Below are 20,277 nucleotides of genomic sequence, written 5' to 3'. Positions count from 1 at the left end.
CTGGCTTTAGGTTGCACATCTCAATGTATCAGTCGTCAATGAAAGGCAGCACTGCATAAGCCAGAACCAATCCCATTTCCTTATAAAAGATAAAATGCAACCTAGAATCTAAGTAATTTGCATCGATAGTTACGTTATTGTTGGAATCTTTAAAGGAGAAATTATTTGAATTAATTTAATTTGACTTAACGAACATACTTATGTGGAACTCGTTAAGAAAAAAATGGAATTTCAATTGATTTAGAAATCATATTCAATGTTTCGAGCTCATTAAATACTCGATAATAATAAATAAGAAATAGCTCATTAAATATAGAATTAATTTGAGTTCATCTTGTTAGATGATCTATTTAGTAACCCAATAATGATTTGTTACAGTAAAAGTGAACCATAACTCCAAATGAAAACATACAATATTAAGAGATTCAAATTCTGGATTTACCGCTCTGAAAGAAGACATTCATTTAACCACTACCCCGAATTGTATCTGTGAAGAAGCCCGGTTAAAGGAAAAAAAAACGTCTATTTAAAATGCATTTGAAAAAACCTATTAACAATTTTATTTAACTTATTTTATATCACACATACTTGTATAAATGTTTATAACCTTTTTTTTTTAACTCATTTCAATAAGTTTTTCAAAATAACTGATGAAAGCAACTTATAATTTATGAAAATAATTCAATCTTATTTCCTATTCTATTATATAAATAACTTACACATGAGTGTTTACATGATAAGCACATTCAACAGATGCTTGATTAAGTTGTTTATTCAAGCACACTCTTAATAGGATAAAATAATCGATCCATATACTTCAATTTAATCAAATAAATTCCTACCAAATTTAGTAAGATTTGAAAAACAAACAATAAAATTCATATCAATTTTACAAAATTATGATCATCCAAAATCAAGTTTACAAATGCTCACCCAAACAGATTATATAACGGAGATGACCAACGAAATCTTCATGCAATTGTGTTGAGTTTTGCTCGGCGTTCTTCATATGATGCTAGATTTAATTCAACAACAAAAAGAAAGCAGTCAGAATGGAGGAACCAAGAAGTATATTTCGTTCTGTCAAAAAAAATGACGCCTAATTGAACCAGATAAACTGAAAGTTCCGGATGACTCATTATTTGTAGTCAGAGTCAGCATAACTGTACTGGTTAAACGATAATTGGTGTTTTCTTCTTCCTCTGGTCCCACCTAAATTAACAAAAAAATGGGAGGACTATGAATTAATGAAATAAACTTGCAAGAATCAGAAAAAATAGAACTAAATAGAGATGTTTAAGTTTCCCAATGTATTAAAAGTTACTATTATACATCTGCATTTATCATGTTTAGTCTTAAATGGAATGATACTTTACCTCTATAACATGTATAGCATCCCATGCACCTTCCTCTAAATATCCCCGTCGGCCCTGCCCTGTCTTTGAGCCATCTTTAATCATGGTATTGCAAAAAATATCTCATCAGAAAATAGGTCAAAAGGATGAGTAGTGTCTTCCATTAGAGTTTACTCAAATAACAGGCCCACCTTTCTTTATTAAAAAGCAGGCTACGAAACCTTCATTATCATCTTCCCACATGTAAACTGATGAAATGCCACCTTCATAATACCTATGACATTATCCATTAATGGTGCATATTGTTTTAAAACAAAATAGCTAAATAATTGAATTTATATAGACAGCAAGACGAACACACAAAATAGTTAAATAAACTGATGAAATGCCGCCTTCATAATACCTATTACATTATCCATCAATGGTGCAAATTGTTTTAAAACAAATAGCTAAATAATTCAATTCATTCTTTGAAACAAAACAGAAATTAGTTAATAAGTTAATAGGGAGAAAGGTTTCTTAATAAGACATCTAAAAACAGCACAAAAGCTCTAAAGATGAGGTAAATAAAGGACCTCACTGGTCACGATATATTGCAAATATGTCATTTGCTTCAATTTCAAGCTTCCGCAACTCTGAAGAAGGGAGGGACCCATCTTCTAATGGTGGATGGTATTTATTGGACCAAGGTGATCTGCAGAGACATACAAACAACAATAAGTTTAAACCGTCCTTGAATAGTAAACACATTAAAAAGGGAAATTGTGTGTGTGCGGGGGGGTGGGGGGGGGGGGGGGGGGGGGTGGGGGAGGGACACTCATGAGAAATAAATTACAGATCTGTCTATAGGAAGTAGGAACTGAATTGAACTACTTAGCAACAAACAATTAAATATCTGTACCGTTCTCCATTTCAAGATGAGTTTTCCATAACAGCCATATTCATCAAAAGGACAGTAAACACATTAAATTCCAATTAGATTAAAAACATAGAATTAACCAAATATTAATCATCGTGGAAAATCATTTCTTCCATTTTCCCTCTCTCTCTCTCTGATTTTTCTCCCAGACACAACCAACTTGCTGTATCTTTACCTCTACATAAATCCCCTTTAAAAGAAAACGCCAATGTTTTAGATTTAAATGTTATACCAAACACGGTTTGAGGCTTTATTAGATGTTACATTCCTTCTGTACATGCTACTCAAAGATGATTCCAATTGAAAAAAAAAAACCAAATATACTTCATAAAAGTGAAACACGCTTGACAACAAAGAGTTCTTAAAAACGCTAAGCATATTGAATCCAACAAAACCAGATACAGGAGGGATGATTATGAAAAATGAAATGAACCTGTAAGAGTCGGCATCTCTATTGTATTCGCACAAAATGAACTCCTTGCCGCATTCCACATCGCACAGAACCTGAAAGTTCGAAAAGCAAATCGTGAGACAACAAACATTCATTCCTCTTGTACCCAAAATTGAGGGAAATGGAAGAAAGATTTAGGGCAAAAGAAAAAGCGAGACCTGGAGGGGCTGATCGACTTGAGAGAGGAGATCGGAGGAGTTGTCAGGCATAAGGCTCAGAAGCGCTGACAGAGCTGTTTCTGTGTGTTTCGGAGGAATCCTCCGCATCAGTCCCATCGCAGCTTCCATTTTCTCACAAACACATTCATACACAGACGCCCACGCCAGTCAGGGACAACAATTTCTGTCTACACATTTTAAGTTTGTTTTGCTTTCTTCTTCTTTTTTTATCCCAATTTCCCTCCACCCCCTCTCTCTTCCTTATTGTCAAAACAATATAATATTTATGGGTTTTTTTTTTCTGTCTAAGTATTATGATAATATTTATTTTCTTTTAACTTTTTTATTTTTAATAATACTAGTATTTTAATTTATGTATTATAAAAGATAATTTTTTATTTATTTAAAATAAATAAATATATTGTAGATATATAAGTTTAATTTATAATAAATAAATAACTTTGAACATATAAATTATATTTTAAATTTAATATGAATAATTTAAATTGTGATATAATATTATTTTAATTATTGATATTTTTTTTTTGAAAAACCTATTGAGATTAAATTTTAAGATAGAAATAAAAGAAAATACAATAGTTGAAAATAGAAGTTAGATAATTTAAAAAAAGAAAAAATAGAATGAAAATATAATAAATGGTTAGATTGTTTGATTTAAGAGAAATATAATGAAAGTAATCTTATAAAGTTGTCTGATAGAATGAAATGATAAAAATGTCCTATAAGTTTTAATTTGTAGTATACAATATTTTATTATATAAAAAAATAATGTTAGTCTAATCCGGAATTTGAAACTTTTGGGGTGGACATGGGTTCCACTCACCAATCATTCTTGATACTAATGGATTTTCACTTTGAAATTGAATGAATAGCAGGCGACTGCGACCATGCCTACCCATACATATGATAACAAGCACAAGGCCATGATTAACCCACCATCACCGAGAAAGAGGAACGAAAAGGCTTTAGTTGTGGTTTGGGTGGTTTAACTTTTTGCCACATGATTGGTCATTGCCAGATTAGGAGTTAGCTTGAAGGCACCTGAGATTGGAGACAGAGACAAGCAAAGTGTTGGGAACTAGCTTTTGTCTGTTTTACCAAAGTCATCCCACCAAGTCTGAATTCCAGATAGATTGAAATGATTTATGTGAATTTGTCTATCATATAATATTTGGTTATTATGAACAGTAAAATGACTTTTTTTTTTTTTATAAAAAACTCTTGATATATAAAATTTGATCTAGAATACACTGGTAAATTGTATGTGTCCCAATCATTCAGCTCTCATGTTCATCCTCATTCGGCTGGCTTTAGGTTGCACATCTCAATGTATCAGTCGTCAATGAAAGGCAGCACTGCATAAGCCAGAACCAATCCCATTTCCTTATAAAAGATAAAATGCAACCTAGAATCTAAGTAATTTGCATCGATAGTTACGTTATTGTTGGAATCTTTAAAGGAGAAATTATTTGAATTAATTTAATTTGACTTAACGAACATACTTATGTGGAACTCGTTAAGAAAAAAATGGAATTTCAATTGATTTAGAAATCATATTCAATGTTTCGAGCTCATTAAATACTCGATAATAATAAATAAGAAATAGCTCATTAAATATAGAATTAATTTGAGTTCATCTTGTTAGATGATCTATTTAGTAACCCAATAATGATTTGTTACAGTAAAAGTGAACCATAACTCCAAATGAAAACATACAATATTAAGAGATTCAAATTCTGGATTTACCGCTCTGAAAGAAGACATTCATTTAACCACTACCCCGAATTGTATCTGTGAAGAAGCCCGGTTAAAGGAAAAAAAAACGTCTATTTAAAATGCATTTGAAAAAACCTATTAACAATTTTATTTAACTTATTTTATATCACACATACTTGTATAAATGTTTATAACCTTTTTTTTTTAACTCATTTCAATAAGTTTTTCAAAATAACTGATGAAAGCAACTTATAATTTATGAAAATAATTCAATCTTATTTCCTATTCTATTATATAAATAACTTACACATGAGTGTTTACATGATAAGCACATTCAACAGATGCTTGATTAAGTTGTTTATTCAAGCACACTCTTAATAGGATAAAATAATCGATCCATATACTTCAATTTAATCAAATAAATTCCTACCAAATTTAGTAAGATTTGAAAAACAAACAATAAAATTCATATCAATTTTACAAAATTATGATCATCCAAAATCAAGTTTACAAATGCTCACCCAAACAGATTATATAACGGAGATGACCAACGAAATCTTCATGCAATTGTGTTGAGTTTGGCTCGGCGTTCTTCATATGATGCTAGATTTAATTCAACAACAAAAAGAAAGCAGTCAGAATGGAGGAACCAAGAAGTATATTTCGTTCTGTCAAAAAAAAGTATATTTCGTGAATATAATTTGGTGTGGAGCTTGGAAGAAAACAATGCATTCACATTCCATTTTATACCATGCATTTAAGTAATTTTCAGACAAATTTCAAAATATAGCAGGAGACAGAACTCACGCTCAGTTGGTCGTGACATAAGAGGGACATGGGAAACTTTCTTCTTGGATCCTTGAAAAGGCAGCAAGCTTTGATCTGGAAAAGGAAGGGCTATCAGCATAATAGATCACTATAAATAAAAGCAAAGTAATTGGGAAGTAATTTGCAAACGCATTTGCAGGACCATTTGATAGAGGCACGCAATTTAGAAGAGCTTCATGAAAGATTGCAGCTTGAAGCTGGTAAATTTGGCATTCATTCACCAAGTGTACACGCAGCGCTTCTCCCGCATCTAGATATGCAATTAATTAAATAAATTCAAATTGTCAAACTTTTCTAAGTAAAAAGACCCAATAGGTAAGCAAAGAAGATATTGGAATTTGGATGCAACCAAAGTTTATGGCATCAATATGCTAATTAACAAGCACAAGATCCGTGGAAAGGAATCAAATATTCAGTCAGACACCATACTTAAAAAGTCTTACAAATCAGAAATACCTGATGAACACATAAACTTAATGTTGTCAAATTCACAGGACTGAAGAACCAATGGAACCTCTGAAGCCATAGTGTATTGGGGTTTCCTTAGGATTCTAGAAGTGTCCAGTAGCATATCAATCACCTTCAAATTTAAGCATGACATTGACAACTTATGATCTCAAACTACAAAATAAGAAATCCATATGTCGAGATGAACTGTACTAAGATTTAATATTACAATGCAATGCTAATATAAACTATAAAGAAAATAAATAAATAAAAGACAAGGTGACAATAGGGAAAATAATGAGTAGGTACTGCAATGTCTATCTCCATATTTCACAACAACAACAACAACGACGCCTTATCCCACTAGGTGGGGTCGGCTACATGGATCAACTTCCGCCATAATGTTCTATCAAGTACCATACTTCTATCCAAACATTAATTTCGAGATCCTTTTTTATAACCTCTCTTATAGTCTTTTTGGGTCTTCCTCTGCCTCGAATTGTTTGTCTTCTCTCCATCTGGTCTACTCTCCTCACTACAGAGTCTACCGATCTTCTCTCTACATGCCCAAACCACCTAAGTCTATTTTCCACCATCTTCTCTACAATAGGCGCTACTCCAACCCTCTCTCTAATAGCTTCGTTTCTAATTTTATCCTGTCGAGTCTTACCACACATCCACCGCAACATCCTCATCTCCGCTACACCGACTTTATTCTCATGTTGACTCTTGACCGCCCAACATTCTGTTCCGTATAAAATCGCTGGTCTTACCGCAGTCCGATAAAACTTTCCCTTTAGCTTGATCGGTACCTTTGCATCACATAACACCCCCGATGCTTTTCTCCATTTCATCCATCCTGCTTGAATGCGATGATTCACATCCCCTTCAATTTCCCCATCATCCTGTATTACAGACCCAAGATATTTAAACCGTGTGACTTGAGGGATAATATGGTCTCCTATTTTCACCTCTGAGTTAGAAACCCTCCTTCTTTTGTTGAACTTACATTCCATATACTCCGATTTGCTTCTGCTTAGGCGAAAGCCATGTGTTTCTAGAGCTCGTCTCCAAGTTTCCAACCTCTCATTCAACTTCTCCCTCGACTCTCCAAGGAGGACTATGTCATCTGCAAAAAACATGCATCTCGGCGCTATCTCTTGGATTTGTTCCGTGAGGACATCTAGAATTAAGGTAAAAAGGTAGGGGCTAAGGGTTGACCCTTGATGTAAACCAATTGTGATGGGATTAAGAAAAAATGGAATTTCAATTGATTTAGAAATCATATTCAATGTTTCGAGCTCATTAAATACTCGATAATAATAAATAAGAAATAGCTCATTAAATATAGAATTAATTTGAGTTCATCTTGTTAGATGATCTATTTAGTAACCCAATAATGATTTGTTACAGTAAAAGTGAACCATAACTCCAAATGAAAACATACAATATTAAGAGATTCAAATTCTGGATTTACCGCTCTGAAAGAAGACATTCATTTAACCACTACCCCGAATTGTATCTGTGAAGAAGCCCGGTTAAAGGAAAAAAAAACGTCTATTTAAAATGCATTTGAAAAAACCTATTAACAATTTTATTTAACTTATTTTATATCACACATACTTGTATAAATGTTTATAACCTTTTTTTTTTAACTCATTTCAATAAGTTTTTCAAAATAACTGATGAAAGCAACTTATAATTTATGAAAATAATTCAATCTTATTTCCTATTCTATTATATAAATAACTTACACATGAGTGTTTACATGATAAGCACATTCAACAGATGCTTGATTAAGTTGTTTATTCAAGCACACTCTTAATAGGATAAAATAATCGATCCATATACTTCAATTTAATCAAATAAATTCCTACCAAATTTAGTAAGATTTGAAAAACAAACAATAAAATTCATATCAATTTTACAAAATTATGATCATCCAAAATCAAGTTTACAAATGCTCACCCAAACAGATTATATAACGGAGATGACCAACGAAATCTTCATGCAATTGTGTTGAGTTTGGCTCGGCGTTCTTCATATGATGCTAGATTTAATTCAACAACAAAAAGAAAGCAGTCAGAATGGAGGAACCAAGAAGTATATTTCGTTCTGTCAAAAAAAAGTATATTTCGTGAATATAATTTGGTGTGGAGCTTGGAAGAAAACAATGCATTCACATTCCATTTTATACCATGCATTTAAGTAATTTTCAGACAAATTTCAAAATATAGCAGGAGACAGAACTCACGCTCAGTTGGTCGTGACATAAGAGGGACATGGGAAACTTTCTTCTTGGATCCTTGAAAAGGCAGCAAGCTTTGATCTGGAAAAGGAAGGGCTATCAGCATAATAGATCACTATAAATAAAAGCAAAGTAATTGGGAAGTAATTTGCAAACGCATTTGCAGGACCATTTGATAGAGGCACGCAATTTAGAAGAGCTTCATGAAAGATTGCAGCTTGAAGCTGGTAAATTTGGCATTCATTCACCAAGTGTACACGCAGCGCTTCTCCCGCATCTAGATATGCAATTAATTAAATAAATTCAAATTGTCAAACTTTTCTAAGTAAAAAGACCCAATAGGTAAGCAAAGAAGATATTGGAATTTGGATGCAACCAAAGTTTATGGCATCAATATGCTAATTAACAAGCACAAGATCCGTGGAAAGGAATCAAATATTCAGTCAGACACCATACTTAAAAAGTCTTACAAATCAGAAATACCTGATGAACACATAAACTTAATGTTGTCAAATTCACAGGACTGAAGAACCAATGGAACCTCTGAAGCCATAGTGTATTGGGGTTTCCTTAGGATTCTAGAAGTGTCCAGTAGCATATCAATCACCTTCAAATTTAAGCATGACATTGACAACTTATGATCTCAAACTACAAAATAAGAAATCCATATGTCGAGATGAACTGTACTAAGATTTAATATTACAATGCAATGCTAATATAAACTATAAAGAAAATAAATAAATAAAAGACAAGGTGACAATAGGGAAAATAATGAGTAGGTACTGCAATGTCTATCTCCATATTTCACAACAACAACAACAACGACGCCTTATCCCACTAGGTGGGGTCGGCTACATGGATCAACTTCCGCCATAATGTTCTATCAAGTACCATACTTCTATCCAAACCATTAATTTCGAGATCCTTTTTATAACCTCTCTTATAGTCTTTTTGGGTCTTCCTCTGCCTCGAATTGTTTGTCTTCTCTCCATCTGGTCTACTCTCCTCACTACAGAGTCTACCGATCTTCTCTCTACATGCCCAAACCACCTAAGTCTATTTTCCACCATCTTCTCTACAATAGGCGCTACTCCAACCCTCTCTCTAATAGCTTCGTTTCTAATTTTATCCTGTCGAGTCTTACCACACATCCACCGCAACATCCTCATCTCCGCTACACCGACTTTATTCTCATGTTGACTCTTGACCGCCCAACATTCTGTTCCGTATAAAATCGCTGGTCTTACCGCAGTCCGATAAAACTTTCCCTTTAGCTTGATCGGTACCTTTGCATCACATAACACCCCCGATGCTTTTCTCCATTTCATCCATCCTGCTTGAATGCGATGATTCACATCCCCTTCAATTTCCCCATCATCCTGTATTACAGACCCAAGATATTTAAACCGTGTGACTTGAGGGATAATATGGTCTCCTATTTTCACCTCTGAGTTAGAAACCCTCCTTCTTTTGTTGAACTTACATTCCATATACTCCGATTTGCTTCTGCTTAGGCGAAAGCCATGTGTTTCTAGAGCTCGTCTCCAAGTTTCCAACCTCTCATTCAACTTCTCCCTCGACTCTCCAAGGAGGACTATGTCATCTGCAAAAAACATGCATCTCGGCGCTATCTCTTGGATTTGTTCCGTGAGGACATCTAGAATTAAGGTAAAAAGGTAGGGGCTAAGGGTTGACCCTTGATGTAAACCAATTGTGATGGGAAAATCGTCTGACTCTCCACCCTGTGTCCTAACACTAGTCGATACCCTATCATACATATCTTGGATAGCTCGAATATATGCAACCCTAACCCCTTTCTTCTCTAGAGCTTTCCACAAAATCTCTCTAGGCACTCTATCATACGCTTTCTCCAAGTCAATAAAAATCAAGTGCAAGTCTTGTTGGGCCATGCGATATTGCTCCATCACCCGCCGTAATAAATAAATCGCTTCCATGGTCGACCTTCCCGGCATGAAACCAAATTGATTCTCAGTAACTTGAGTCTCCTTTCTTAATCTCCGTTCGATCACTCTTTCCCATAATTTCATGGTATGACTCATGAGCTTGATTCCCCTATAATTTGCACAATTTTGTATATCCCCCTTGTTCTTATAGATTGGCACTAACGTGCTTCTCCTCCATTCCTCCGGCATGCGTTTTGACCTCATAATTTCGTTAAAGAGTTCGGTGAGCCACTCAAGACCTCTATCTCCAAGAGTTTTCCACACTTCAATAGGTATGTTGTCTGGCCCCACCGCCTTACCATTACTCATTCTTTTCAACGCTTCCTTTACTTCCTGTTTCTGAATCCGACGATAGTACTTATAGTTCCGGTCCTCTTCTCTTGTGTCTAGACTGCTAGAGTCATATCCATATCCATCATTAAATAAGTTGTGGAAATACGCCTTCCACCTTTCCTTGATATCTTTTTCATGCACTAAGACTTTGCCTTCTTCATCCTTAACACACTTTACTTGATCCAAATCTCTAGTCTTCCTCTCTCTACCCTTAGCAAGCCTATATATAGATCTTTCTCCGTCCCTGGTTCCTAGAGCTTGGTATAGTCCGTCAAAAGCTTGGGCTCTTGCCTCACTCACCGCCTTCTTGGTTTCATTTCTAGCTATCTTATACTTATCCCAAGTTTCAGAATTTCTACACCTAGACCACTCCTTGAAACACTCCTTTTTTACTCTAACTTTGCTCTGAACATTTTCATTCCACCACCACGATTCTTTACCCCTAGGTCCAAAACCTCTAGATTCACCCAACGTCTCTTTAGCCACTTTAATAATCTCTTGGGACATCTTGTTCCACATATCATTTGCACTTCCTTGTGATTGTCCACACCAACCCTCCCATATCTTTTGTTGGAAGATTCCTTGTTTCTCACCCTTCAAGTGCCACCATTTGATCCTTGGTGCTACCAGAGGACTTCTTCTCTTTGCCCTATCTCTAATTCTTACATCCATAACCAAAACTCTATGTTGGGTAGTCAAGCTCTCTCCCGGGATAACTTTACAGTTCAAGCAATACTTCCTATCAGACTTCCTGATAAGGAAGAAATCTATCTGAGAACATGTCCCTCCACTTTTGTAAGTGATAAGATGTTCCTCTCTTTTCTTAAACCATGTATTGGCTATAGAAAGATCCAAAGCCTCCGAAAACTCCAAGATGGATTTACCCTCCCCATTCATCTCCCTAGGCCAAAACCCCCATGCACCCCCTCAAAACCTCTAGCCACCTACATGTCCATTGAGATCCCCTCCTAGGAAAACTTTCTCTCCTTGGGGTATATCCTGAAGTACCCCTTCTAGATCCTCCCAAAATTTTACCTTAAAGTGTTCTGCTAACCCAACCTGAGGTGCGTACCCACTAATAACATTAAAGGTGTCCTGTCCCACTACCAATTTTAAGACTATGATACGATCTCCTACTCTTCTTACATCCACGACATCCTTCTTCCACTCCTTGTCCACAATAATCCCTACCCCATTTCTTGATCTGATTTTTCCCGTATACCACAGCTTAAATCCCGAGTTGTCTAATTCTTTCGCTTTTTCACCTGTCCACTTAGTTTCTTGTAGGCACATAAATGGATAACAACTTCAATACCCATAGTCCCATTATGAAAATAATACTCTCAGACTCATACCCATATGGATAACAACTTCAATACCCATAGTCCCATTATCCCATACCTTGCTACCTATAAACCCGTATTTGGATCCATTACCCACATTTTAGTTCTAACTTGAATGTGGTCTCCCATTATGTGTTTATTTGACAAACTAATAAACATTACTGTTAATATACTAATATTAATTATGAAAAACTAACAAAAAAGAGCATTGATTAAGGTAAAATATGTAACTCAGTTGAAGAAAATATTCAAAGATAAGCAATGCCTAATTATAAATAGAATTCTTCAACTTAAAAAATTATTTAAAACTTTCAAAATCTAGTTATTAAGTATAATAAATATATTATGCAGGTATAGGTAGGGTTGGTAGTATAGTACTCATACTCTCACATCACCTATACACGTAAAGTCTTGTGGATAAATTACCCATATCCAAGCCCAGACCCAATTTGTTTTTTTGATCCGCAAAAATAATATTATATATTAGATAAGTTTCAGTACAAGTCGTACTGTGATTTTTACAATCACCAATGAAGTGTCCCATGTGGAGGTTTGGTTCCCTAATACAAAACTAATCATGATGGATTAAAGAACCAAAACTCTAAGTATATATTGGTGATCCCTATCTGTGGAGCTATTTTCCACTAATTACAAAACCCTTCTCTGATATGACTTGACCATTGATGGAAAGGATTGTCGAATCCTTTTTCTAGGTTCCTTAACCAGCTCCAGCAAAAGAAAATGGCATCATCCAGTATCTTACTGGTGTTGGGGCTATCATTTGAAAATACGATTCTGTTTCTATGGTTCTATATACTCCAAGTTAGTGCCACCCACCAAATTAACCATCTATGTGACTTGATACCAAGATGTGTATTGCAGAACGAGTGCTGCATGAAATTCTGCCTTGGCTGTTGCGAAAAAGGTCCCACCATGTTGATCCAAGACAAGGATTCCCACCATATCTGCCTAATTCTGTGACAGCTGAAAAAAAAATGCCCTGCATCCTCTTCCTTTTCTGTAAAGAATGGGCAGTGTATCATTGATGTCGATATTTCTTCGAGTCAAGTTCAATTTAGTGGGCAGTCTGTCTCTCATTAATCTCCAAACAAAAAATGCTACCTTGTTTGGTATTTTTAGCTTCCATATGGCATGAAAAATCATCTTTTGAGTTCTTGTCCAGTAATTGGTAAATAGCCCAGACCCAATTATTAGGTAAATACCCTACCATCATAAGCAAGTAGGCAATACAATTTCCTAACATAGATTTAAATAGGTCCATCTCCCATGTGAATGAGTTGTACCATATGATAATGTAGGATATACTTAACAGCTAAAGCATAGAATCCCAGAGAGAGAAACACTCTCAATAGAAAAGGTCTCTCTCCACGGTTGATTGTGCAAGTATTAAAAGTGTTTGATGTATGATTGCAGCTGTTTGAGAAGTCTATCAAAACCTCAATTCAGACAACAAGATGATAAAAACAATTGTGCTGTACAACAGTAACAGAAGTTTTATTATAACAATGACATTTTGTATATGGCAGCAAAGAGAGAACACTGCCATTTGGTGAGCATTGTCCCCAATTTGGCTCACAAAACTCCAATTATTCAAAACAGATAATATTAACACCAGATCCTTAATGATTGCATATACGCATACAATCTTCACATATCACATCACCAATCCTGTTGTATACTTTCTGCAGATTTGGACCCAAGAATCAGGAGAAGATATTCTGTACTGATTTGGACCCAAGAATCAGGAGAAGATATTCAGTACTGATTTGGACCCAAGAATTAGGAGAAGATATTCTATATTGATTTGGACCTAAGAATCAGGAGAAAATAATTCTTCCTATAAATGTTGTACCCAAAAATGGAAAGAAATCATAACTGAAATAATTCATTATTGTGGCAATCAAACAAAATTATCTACAGTTTTAAAGCCTATAGGACCAAAATGAAGTAAAAATTATAAATAAATTATGATAAAAATCAAATTTTATCGAAATGATTCATATAAGAGGGTGTCAGGTACCCACATTTGGAGATTCAAGACCTTTGCCAACCATGAATAGGACAGCAACCATGCAGCGAACCTGATGCCATAGAAAAGCACTACCTCTTATTTTAATCACCCAAAGTTGATTATCATTGTACCTGCAGGTAAATGGGAAAAAGTGTTGACTTCAAGCCCCAAAAACTTGCAACTTTTCCACCAATCTTAGTTTCACATAAGTTCGGGATATATTGAATATTAAGATAAGCTACAACACTCTGATAGTGGTTCACATTTAAGTTCCAATTTACATAATTTTTCAAGGGTTGGTTTCCTACATATTTCTCACCAGCAAAAATGCACATACAGAAACACAAGGATGAGGGTAAGAAAAATGTCTACCAATCTTAACCTCACATCTGTAGAAGAAATCTCAAACAATGTGATGCACCGCCTATAGTTGTGCACATTTGCTGCATCCATTTTACAGAAGTTTCTAAAGTCATGTTCTCCTACAAGTTTGTTTCCAGCAACTTCTATGGCCTAATGGGATAAGAATCAATGACAAGTGTTTACAGATCGCATGCTTCAAAAATCTTTAAAATGATTGGAAACAGAAAAGAGAAAAAGAAAGACAAAAAAAAGGTACAAGAAATTATAGAAACTGCATAGCAAAATTGATCTCCTACCGGGATGTTCAAGTTTTCTTTCCAAAAGAAATATTTATACTCCCTGCTTAAACAGCTGAACCTGTATTGACAAAGCAAACATGGAACATGATAAGAAAATAGAATAATTTAAGATATCAAGCTTCATTAAGTAAAGAGTTAAATTAAATTTATTGCAAAAGATCTTCACAATATGAAGGTTAGTGTCAGTAAATACAGACAATTCAGCTTGCATCACAATCCTACCCCAAAATCCAACTAACCTTTTAGTTGTACTTAGTACCCTTCAACTAGAATAGCGGTTTAGCATACCATATCAAATCCCATTCTTATCAACTTATGCTGTTGAGTGAAATATCTGGAATTGTTATTCAGTAGAAGTACCGATTTCAGTCTATAATATCCTTCTCTATTTCTGATATAACTCATAATCCACTTGCCCATGAAAGGAAAAACTAGAATGAGCTGAGTTTCTTATACATTTGTCTGATTGCCCCCTTCAAGATCTTAAGCTATCAAAAATAATTGCTTATCAAAACAACTATCTTATCCACAAGCTCAAAAGTTCAACCCTCCACCCTCAAAAAAGTAAACTCTAACTCTCTTAATATTATAGTTAGAAATCACAAAAAGGATCTTCAGTTGTCACTAGTCACTAGGATGGTTTATAACATCAATTGGAACAACACAAGTAAAATTGCCCATGTCTGGTTAACCACTTCAACCTATCTCAATATCTCAATACATAAATGAAGCTATCTGCTATCCAACAATTATAGGACAAGTGTCAATCTCTGCTTTAATTTTTTCCCACCCTACTCCTATTTTTTTATGTTTATTATTATTTTTCAATTGAAATTGTTTTATTTTATCTTGGCCCACTATGCTTTTGCACGGGACCAGTAATCTAGTTTTGGGAAAACCTTTTCTTTTCCAGCATACACGTGTGTGTATTAACTTTAGCATACATTCCCATACCTTATGGGCTACTTAGATAACCATACTCAAACACATTACATTCATTCTAGTTAAATAAATTTATTAGGTTGAATTTAAATTTAGATAAATATTTTCTTTGTTATATTTTATAATTAAGTTATGAAATAAATAAAGTGTTATTTCATAACTTAATTCTAAAACATAACAAACAAAATATTTATCTAAATTTAAATTCAAAATAATAAATTAATTACAAAACATATCATACATCCATTGTTTTTAACAAACAAAATAATTTAAATAAATTCAAAACCAAAAAAAGAAACTTATATAATAAATAATAGTAATAACTAATTTATAAATTTGTAAGTTCAGCACTTGTACTCTTCAATATATGTTAAAAAATCATGTATTAACACTAATTAGGTATATGCAGTGATCTCTGAAGTCAATAACACAAAATAGGTTTTTATTATATAGATTCGGGTAATATTTGTTATATATATTATATAGTGATTAGTATAATAGTTTTCAAAATAACATAATTATTTACATATAGTGATTTTTGTTATATTATATTTTATTTTAAATATAATATGTTGAATAACATGTGGGTATGGGGTGGATTCAGTATTAAGGTACCCATATCTGCATCCATTCGCATAAATTTTGTGGATAAATATCCATACTCAAATCCAGACCCACCTAGTGGGTAATTCCCCTCTAAATTTTTGCAGGTACACCTATGTCCAGTGTTGCCACAATTGCTTCCATCCCATTATGCAGGATACTGGAAAGTAGTTCCCTTGTCTAGCATTGCTTATTGCAATCATTATTCTCTGTATAATTCAATCATCATATAAGAAGGCAAAGTTTTAAAGAATGCATACAAACCTTGCATGGAAATCAACAGGAGCAGGACACCAGCCCATAATCCTAATGTCATTTGGAAGGACTCGATTTAGCACCCCAACATAATCTATTTCCCCTTCTACAAAAAAAAAGGTTGGTTTTTATGAAAGGGGAAAATAAAGATGTATAATTTTCCACACATTTTTGTATCAGCAATATACAACTCAATGGCATGAACTGAACAATAAATACTGTATAACCAGCATAGGCCCCAAACCTTTAGCAACAATCTGCCACTTAAGTTATCCTCTTGATATCTGCGTGACGCACAAAAATATCTTATTGCTAGTTACAATTATTATACAATTGAATATCTCCACTTACCTTAGGAATGAAAGGAGGAAAATTAGCTAACCCAGAAAGATTAAATATTTATCACGATTCAACCATTTTTATCGCCTCTGAGCATGAAGTTTAAACTTTTAACTACACTTCAAGCCTTGATGGCTTTAGATTAATACAAATATGGTATGGATTTCATGCTAAGAATGTTTGGGCCTAACAAGATTAAGTCCTTAAAAAAAATGATGAAAATCAGAAGCAACAGAAAAAGTTTTATTTTAAAAATATTGTTCTGCTAACCATGTTGCTCATCCAAAACAACTCCAGAATTTCCATTATTTGTTGCAGATATCTTGAGGTTTGATCTTAGGAAAAGAGCTATCACCTGCTTCAAAACGTTGCCATCACCAGAACCAATTAAATAATGAATTAACAGATTATATGAAGCTCCACTAATCAATAGTACAATAGTGGAATACAACAATCAGAAATTTGGCACTGACATTTAACCTACCCACTTCAATGACCTCATACAATGAAATGCAACAACAACAACAAAAGCCTTATTGCACTAGGTGAGGTCGTCTACATAGATCACACAAAACCATTAAGCTCAATAAAGGCCAAATCTTCAGAGATATTATTTACCATGAGATCCCTCTAAACCTACAATAACGCATCACACGCCTACTTGCAGATAAAGTAATATTTGGTCAATGAACTGCAACTTATTAGTGATATAATATTACTATTGATCTTACTGAGCAATTCTGTCCAGACTCAAGACTTAAAACCTTATAAGGAAGTGTATTCCAAAGGGGCTATTTTAAGGATAATTTCTCATGGTTTCGGGACTCAGTGAGAAATTGGAAAAATAATCTACATGTACACACCGCAGAAGAATCAAGGATCCAAATTCGTTTGACCATTTAAAGAATACAAGTGCACTAAGTTTAGCAACAATATCAGAGGCTCCAATCATGTTAATTGTCTTCATTCAGGTTTCAAGAAAAATGAAGGTCCCAAGAAATGATGGAACCTTGCATGTGATAGAGTGGAAGGGAATAAAGTCAATTGAGATGAAGAAATCCTCAGCAAAGCATAAATCCCCCATACAAAGGTCTTCCCCCAAAGATAAAGAGCCCCAATGTTAATTATAATGCAGTAACTTGTTTACAAATTTCCTCTCTAGTTCTCTCTGTCTCTATTGAGGCGCTCAGCAAAAGTACCTCATCTTTTCTTCCATAGCATTTGCCATATAGGTCTTTACTCTTTAGAAGCACAATGATTGTTATTGGGGGTATCTTAATACAAAAATGGAAAAGATCAACTTGTCATATTAGCTTTTTTTAATAATGTTATGTATCGGTCATTGCTAATAGAAAGCACTTTCTTTCTATTCTTTTACTCCTTTGTGCATCAACTTACTTGTCCAACAGAGGAAACCCCTTTGTCTGTTCTACCACATCTTGAATACTGTGACTCCTTCTTATCACCAACCAATAGCCTTGTTTTCTCAAAAGCTTTAAAAAGTTCAGACTGCAAGAAAAATGATAAATGATAAATAAAACAGAGCCATTCACACACAATCCTATGCAATGGTTTTAAAAAACTATCCTCACAGTTGAGAACAATAATACTTCATCCAGAACAAATAATAATCTGTGATAATATTGAAAATTCTGCTTCGTGGTACTCATGATCAATTCATGCAGATTGAGAATTATTGGCTAGTGTTTTGGAAAAACAAACCTCAACAGTTGGTTCCATTTGTGCCTCTGAAGCAAAACCATAAAACCTGTATTTAACAGGTAGTCAGAAAACCTTAATATTAATTATCATATGGAATTTAATTCGATAAGCACCTAAGTGTAAAGAACCAAACCAGCAAAATGATAGCGGATAAAAAAATGAAAAAAAACTTTAAGGATCTATCATATGGAATTAAATGATCATGGGAATTTCACATAATTATGGATCTATTATGTCACCTATAAAGCAAGCTCTGAAGATATATAAAAAAAATACTTACTAAAATAGAAATCTATAATTGAGAGATTGTAGCATGATCGTGATAAATCAAAATTCTATAATCGTTTGTGTGTGTGTGTGTGCGCGCGCATTAAAGAAATATTTTATATTAAATATGCAAATCAGTCTTTTCAGTATAGATCAGCACCTCAGCAGAAATTGATAAGACGGAAAACAGCAACAAAATCATCCTTTTCCCAGATCCCACTGGGTGAGAAAATACATAGGCTGAGGTAAAAGGCTTGACTCTCAACCTCAGGATAACTCAGACAGAAAACTAAGCCAGGTATTCCAGTGATAGTATATACCTTTTTCCAAAGTACGTGACTTTTAAAGCTACATATCTCTTGCTATGATGACTCATAAACCTTGTGTTATAGCCTGTATCATGATGTAAAAGCTAATTTAAATTTGTTGATCTGCTTTACTAAACTGATAGAAGCTACAACAAGTGATAGCAGGGAAACCCATATATACATAGGCCAAAAATAATTTTTTAAGAAAAAACTGCTGGAGCTGAAAAACAGAAACAAAGCATATGCAAAAAAAAAAAAAAAAACTGAAATCAAATAAGTTAAGAAGTTCATCAGACACAGTACCAAGTTTCTACTGAAGAACAGAAAGTGCAGCTAGGGAAAGAGAGAGAGAGAGAGAGAGAGAGAGAGAATTATCACGTCATCATTTATTTAAAAATATTACTTTCTCTTAGCACCCATGTCACAGGTGCCACAACTAGTCCCCTAAAGAGAAAATCGAGAAAAAGGAACCTGGCATTTTCTCTATCTTCTCTTCAGATTTCCTGTTGCCTTTTTTTGATTCCCTGCCTTTCTCATCAGGGATATGCAATTTTTTCTCCATCTGCATCACAGATTCAAACAAATTTCATTGAAGAATGCAGTTTCCTCCCCTTCCTCTTTCTTTTTCATTGGTTAATTTTTCCAGGCTGAAAACGATCACTGTACTCCAATGGCTAAAAAGATAAAATCACAGCAAAAAAAATGCTAAGATAGCTATGAAACAGTTTACTAGCTAACCTCATGACAGCGGCAATCAGCAAGTTGGGATAATAGCTTTGCATTCTCAGCTTCTAATTCCTGATAGTATGAATCACAAATCAATAGGAAAAACCACGTGAAAGATGCAAGCCAAAGCAATGTAACTGGTTTTTCTATTCAAGGTGATCCCAGTTTCCAGTAACAACCAAACAGCAACAAAAGCAAAGGATATATAGTTGCAGAAACGCTGACCGAATAGCAGAAACCAGAAAATATGCTGAAATTGAATGAAAAAACCTTGGCCCTGGCTTGCAAGGTGGCTATGAGTTCCGTATCGCTAAGTTGCGTCGTCATGCTCAAGACACCAACAAACACTACACCGCAGTTCGGTACAGTTTTCGAACCTCAAATTGAAATGGAATGGAAACCAAGCTCTAATTGGTGTTACTGTTAGTTAGGTTTTGTTTTCAGATTTCACAAGTCCGAACACAAACAAAACAAGCGTAGGATCTTCCCCCACCTTCGAGAACTTGTTTATTATTACTGTGTTTCTTGCTGATTGGATTAATTGAATTCTTTGCCAGAAGAATAACCTACCAATTGATTCACATTTCCCCCCTCATGTTTTCTTTAGCTAATTCCCAAATTTTGCTATTCAATTTTTA

General features: G+C 34.3%; 3 protein-coding genes across 6 annotated transcripts; all 3 read right to left on the bottom strand.

Annotated features, from left to right (window-relative positions):
* Positions 1 to 1,083: 1,083 nt before the first annotated feature.
* LOC121174364 (probable F-actin-capping protein subunit beta) lies at positions 1,084 to 3,152 on the bottom strand. The gene is made up of 6 exons (XM_041013569.1): positions 2,884 to 3,152; positions 2,708 to 2,778; positions 1,936 to 2,049; positions 1,547 to 1,629; positions 1,377 to 1,450; positions 1,084 to 1,212 (listed from the first exon to the last, which is right to left on the bottom strand). The coding sequence occupies exons 1-6, from the start codon at positions 3,010 to 3,012 to the stop codon at positions 1,084 to 1,086; spliced, it is 600 nt and encodes a 199-aa protein (XP_040869503.1). The 5' UTR covers positions 3,013 to 3,152.
* A 1,912-nt stretch (positions 3,153 to 5,064) lies between these two features.
* Positions 5,065 to 6,323, bottom strand: LOC121174306 (tRNA pseudouridine(38/39) synthase). Its single transcript, XM_041013361.1, has 4 exons — positions 5,905 to 6,323; positions 5,591 to 5,698; positions 5,428 to 5,502; positions 5,065 to 5,223 (listed from the first exon to the last, which is right to left on the bottom strand). Exons 1-4 carry the CDS (start codon positions 6,047 to 6,049, stop codon positions 5,180 to 5,182), a joined length of 372 nt encoding a protein of 123 aa, XP_040869295.1. The 5' UTR covers positions 6,050 to 6,323; the 3' UTR covers positions 5,065 to 5,179.
* Positions 6,324 to 7,786: 1,463 nt separating this feature from the next.
* LOC100805965 (tRNA pseudouridine(38/39) synthase) lies at positions 7,787 to 20,254 on the bottom strand. Of its 4 annotated transcripts, none has more exons than XM_041013360.1 (15): positions 19,910 to 20,249; positions 19,652 to 19,711; positions 19,385 to 19,475; positions 18,926 to 18,998; positions 18,339 to 18,384; positions 18,015 to 18,125; positions 16,887 to 16,971; positions 16,287 to 16,380; positions 14,475 to 14,535; positions 14,198 to 14,328; positions 13,829 to 13,946; positions 8,627 to 8,750; positions 8,313 to 8,420; positions 8,150 to 8,224; positions 7,787 to 7,945 (listed from the first exon to the last, which is right to left on the bottom strand). In XM_041013360.1, exons 1-15 carry the CDS (start codon positions 19,964 to 19,966, stop codon positions 7,902 to 7,904), a joined length of 1,278 nt encoding a protein of 425 aa, XP_040869294.1. In that variant the 5' UTR covers positions 19,967 to 20,249; the 3' UTR covers positions 7,787 to 7,901. The 4 variants fall into 4 exon arrangements, 2 of the variants coding, with proteins under 2 accessions (XP_040869294.1, XP_025983263.1); XM_026127478.2 differs by having other exon boundaries at positions 16,287 to 16,383; positions 19,910 to 20,248; XR_005890306.1 differs by lacking the exons at positions 7,787 to 7,945; positions 8,627 to 8,750 and having other exon boundaries at positions 16,287 to 16,383; positions 19,910 to 20,253.
* Between the last annotated feature and the right edge of the window lie 23 nt (positions 20,255 to 20,277).

The sequence above is a fragment of the Glycine max genome, chromosome 20 (genome assembly GCF_000004515.6).
Source record: "Glycine max cultivar Williams 82 chromosome 20, Glycine_max_v4.0, whole genome shotgun sequence".
NCBI lineage: Eukaryota > Viridiplantae > Streptophyta > Magnoliopsida > Fabales > Fabaceae > Glycine > Glycine max.
This window is presented reverse-complemented; position numbering and strand designations above follow the sequence as displayed.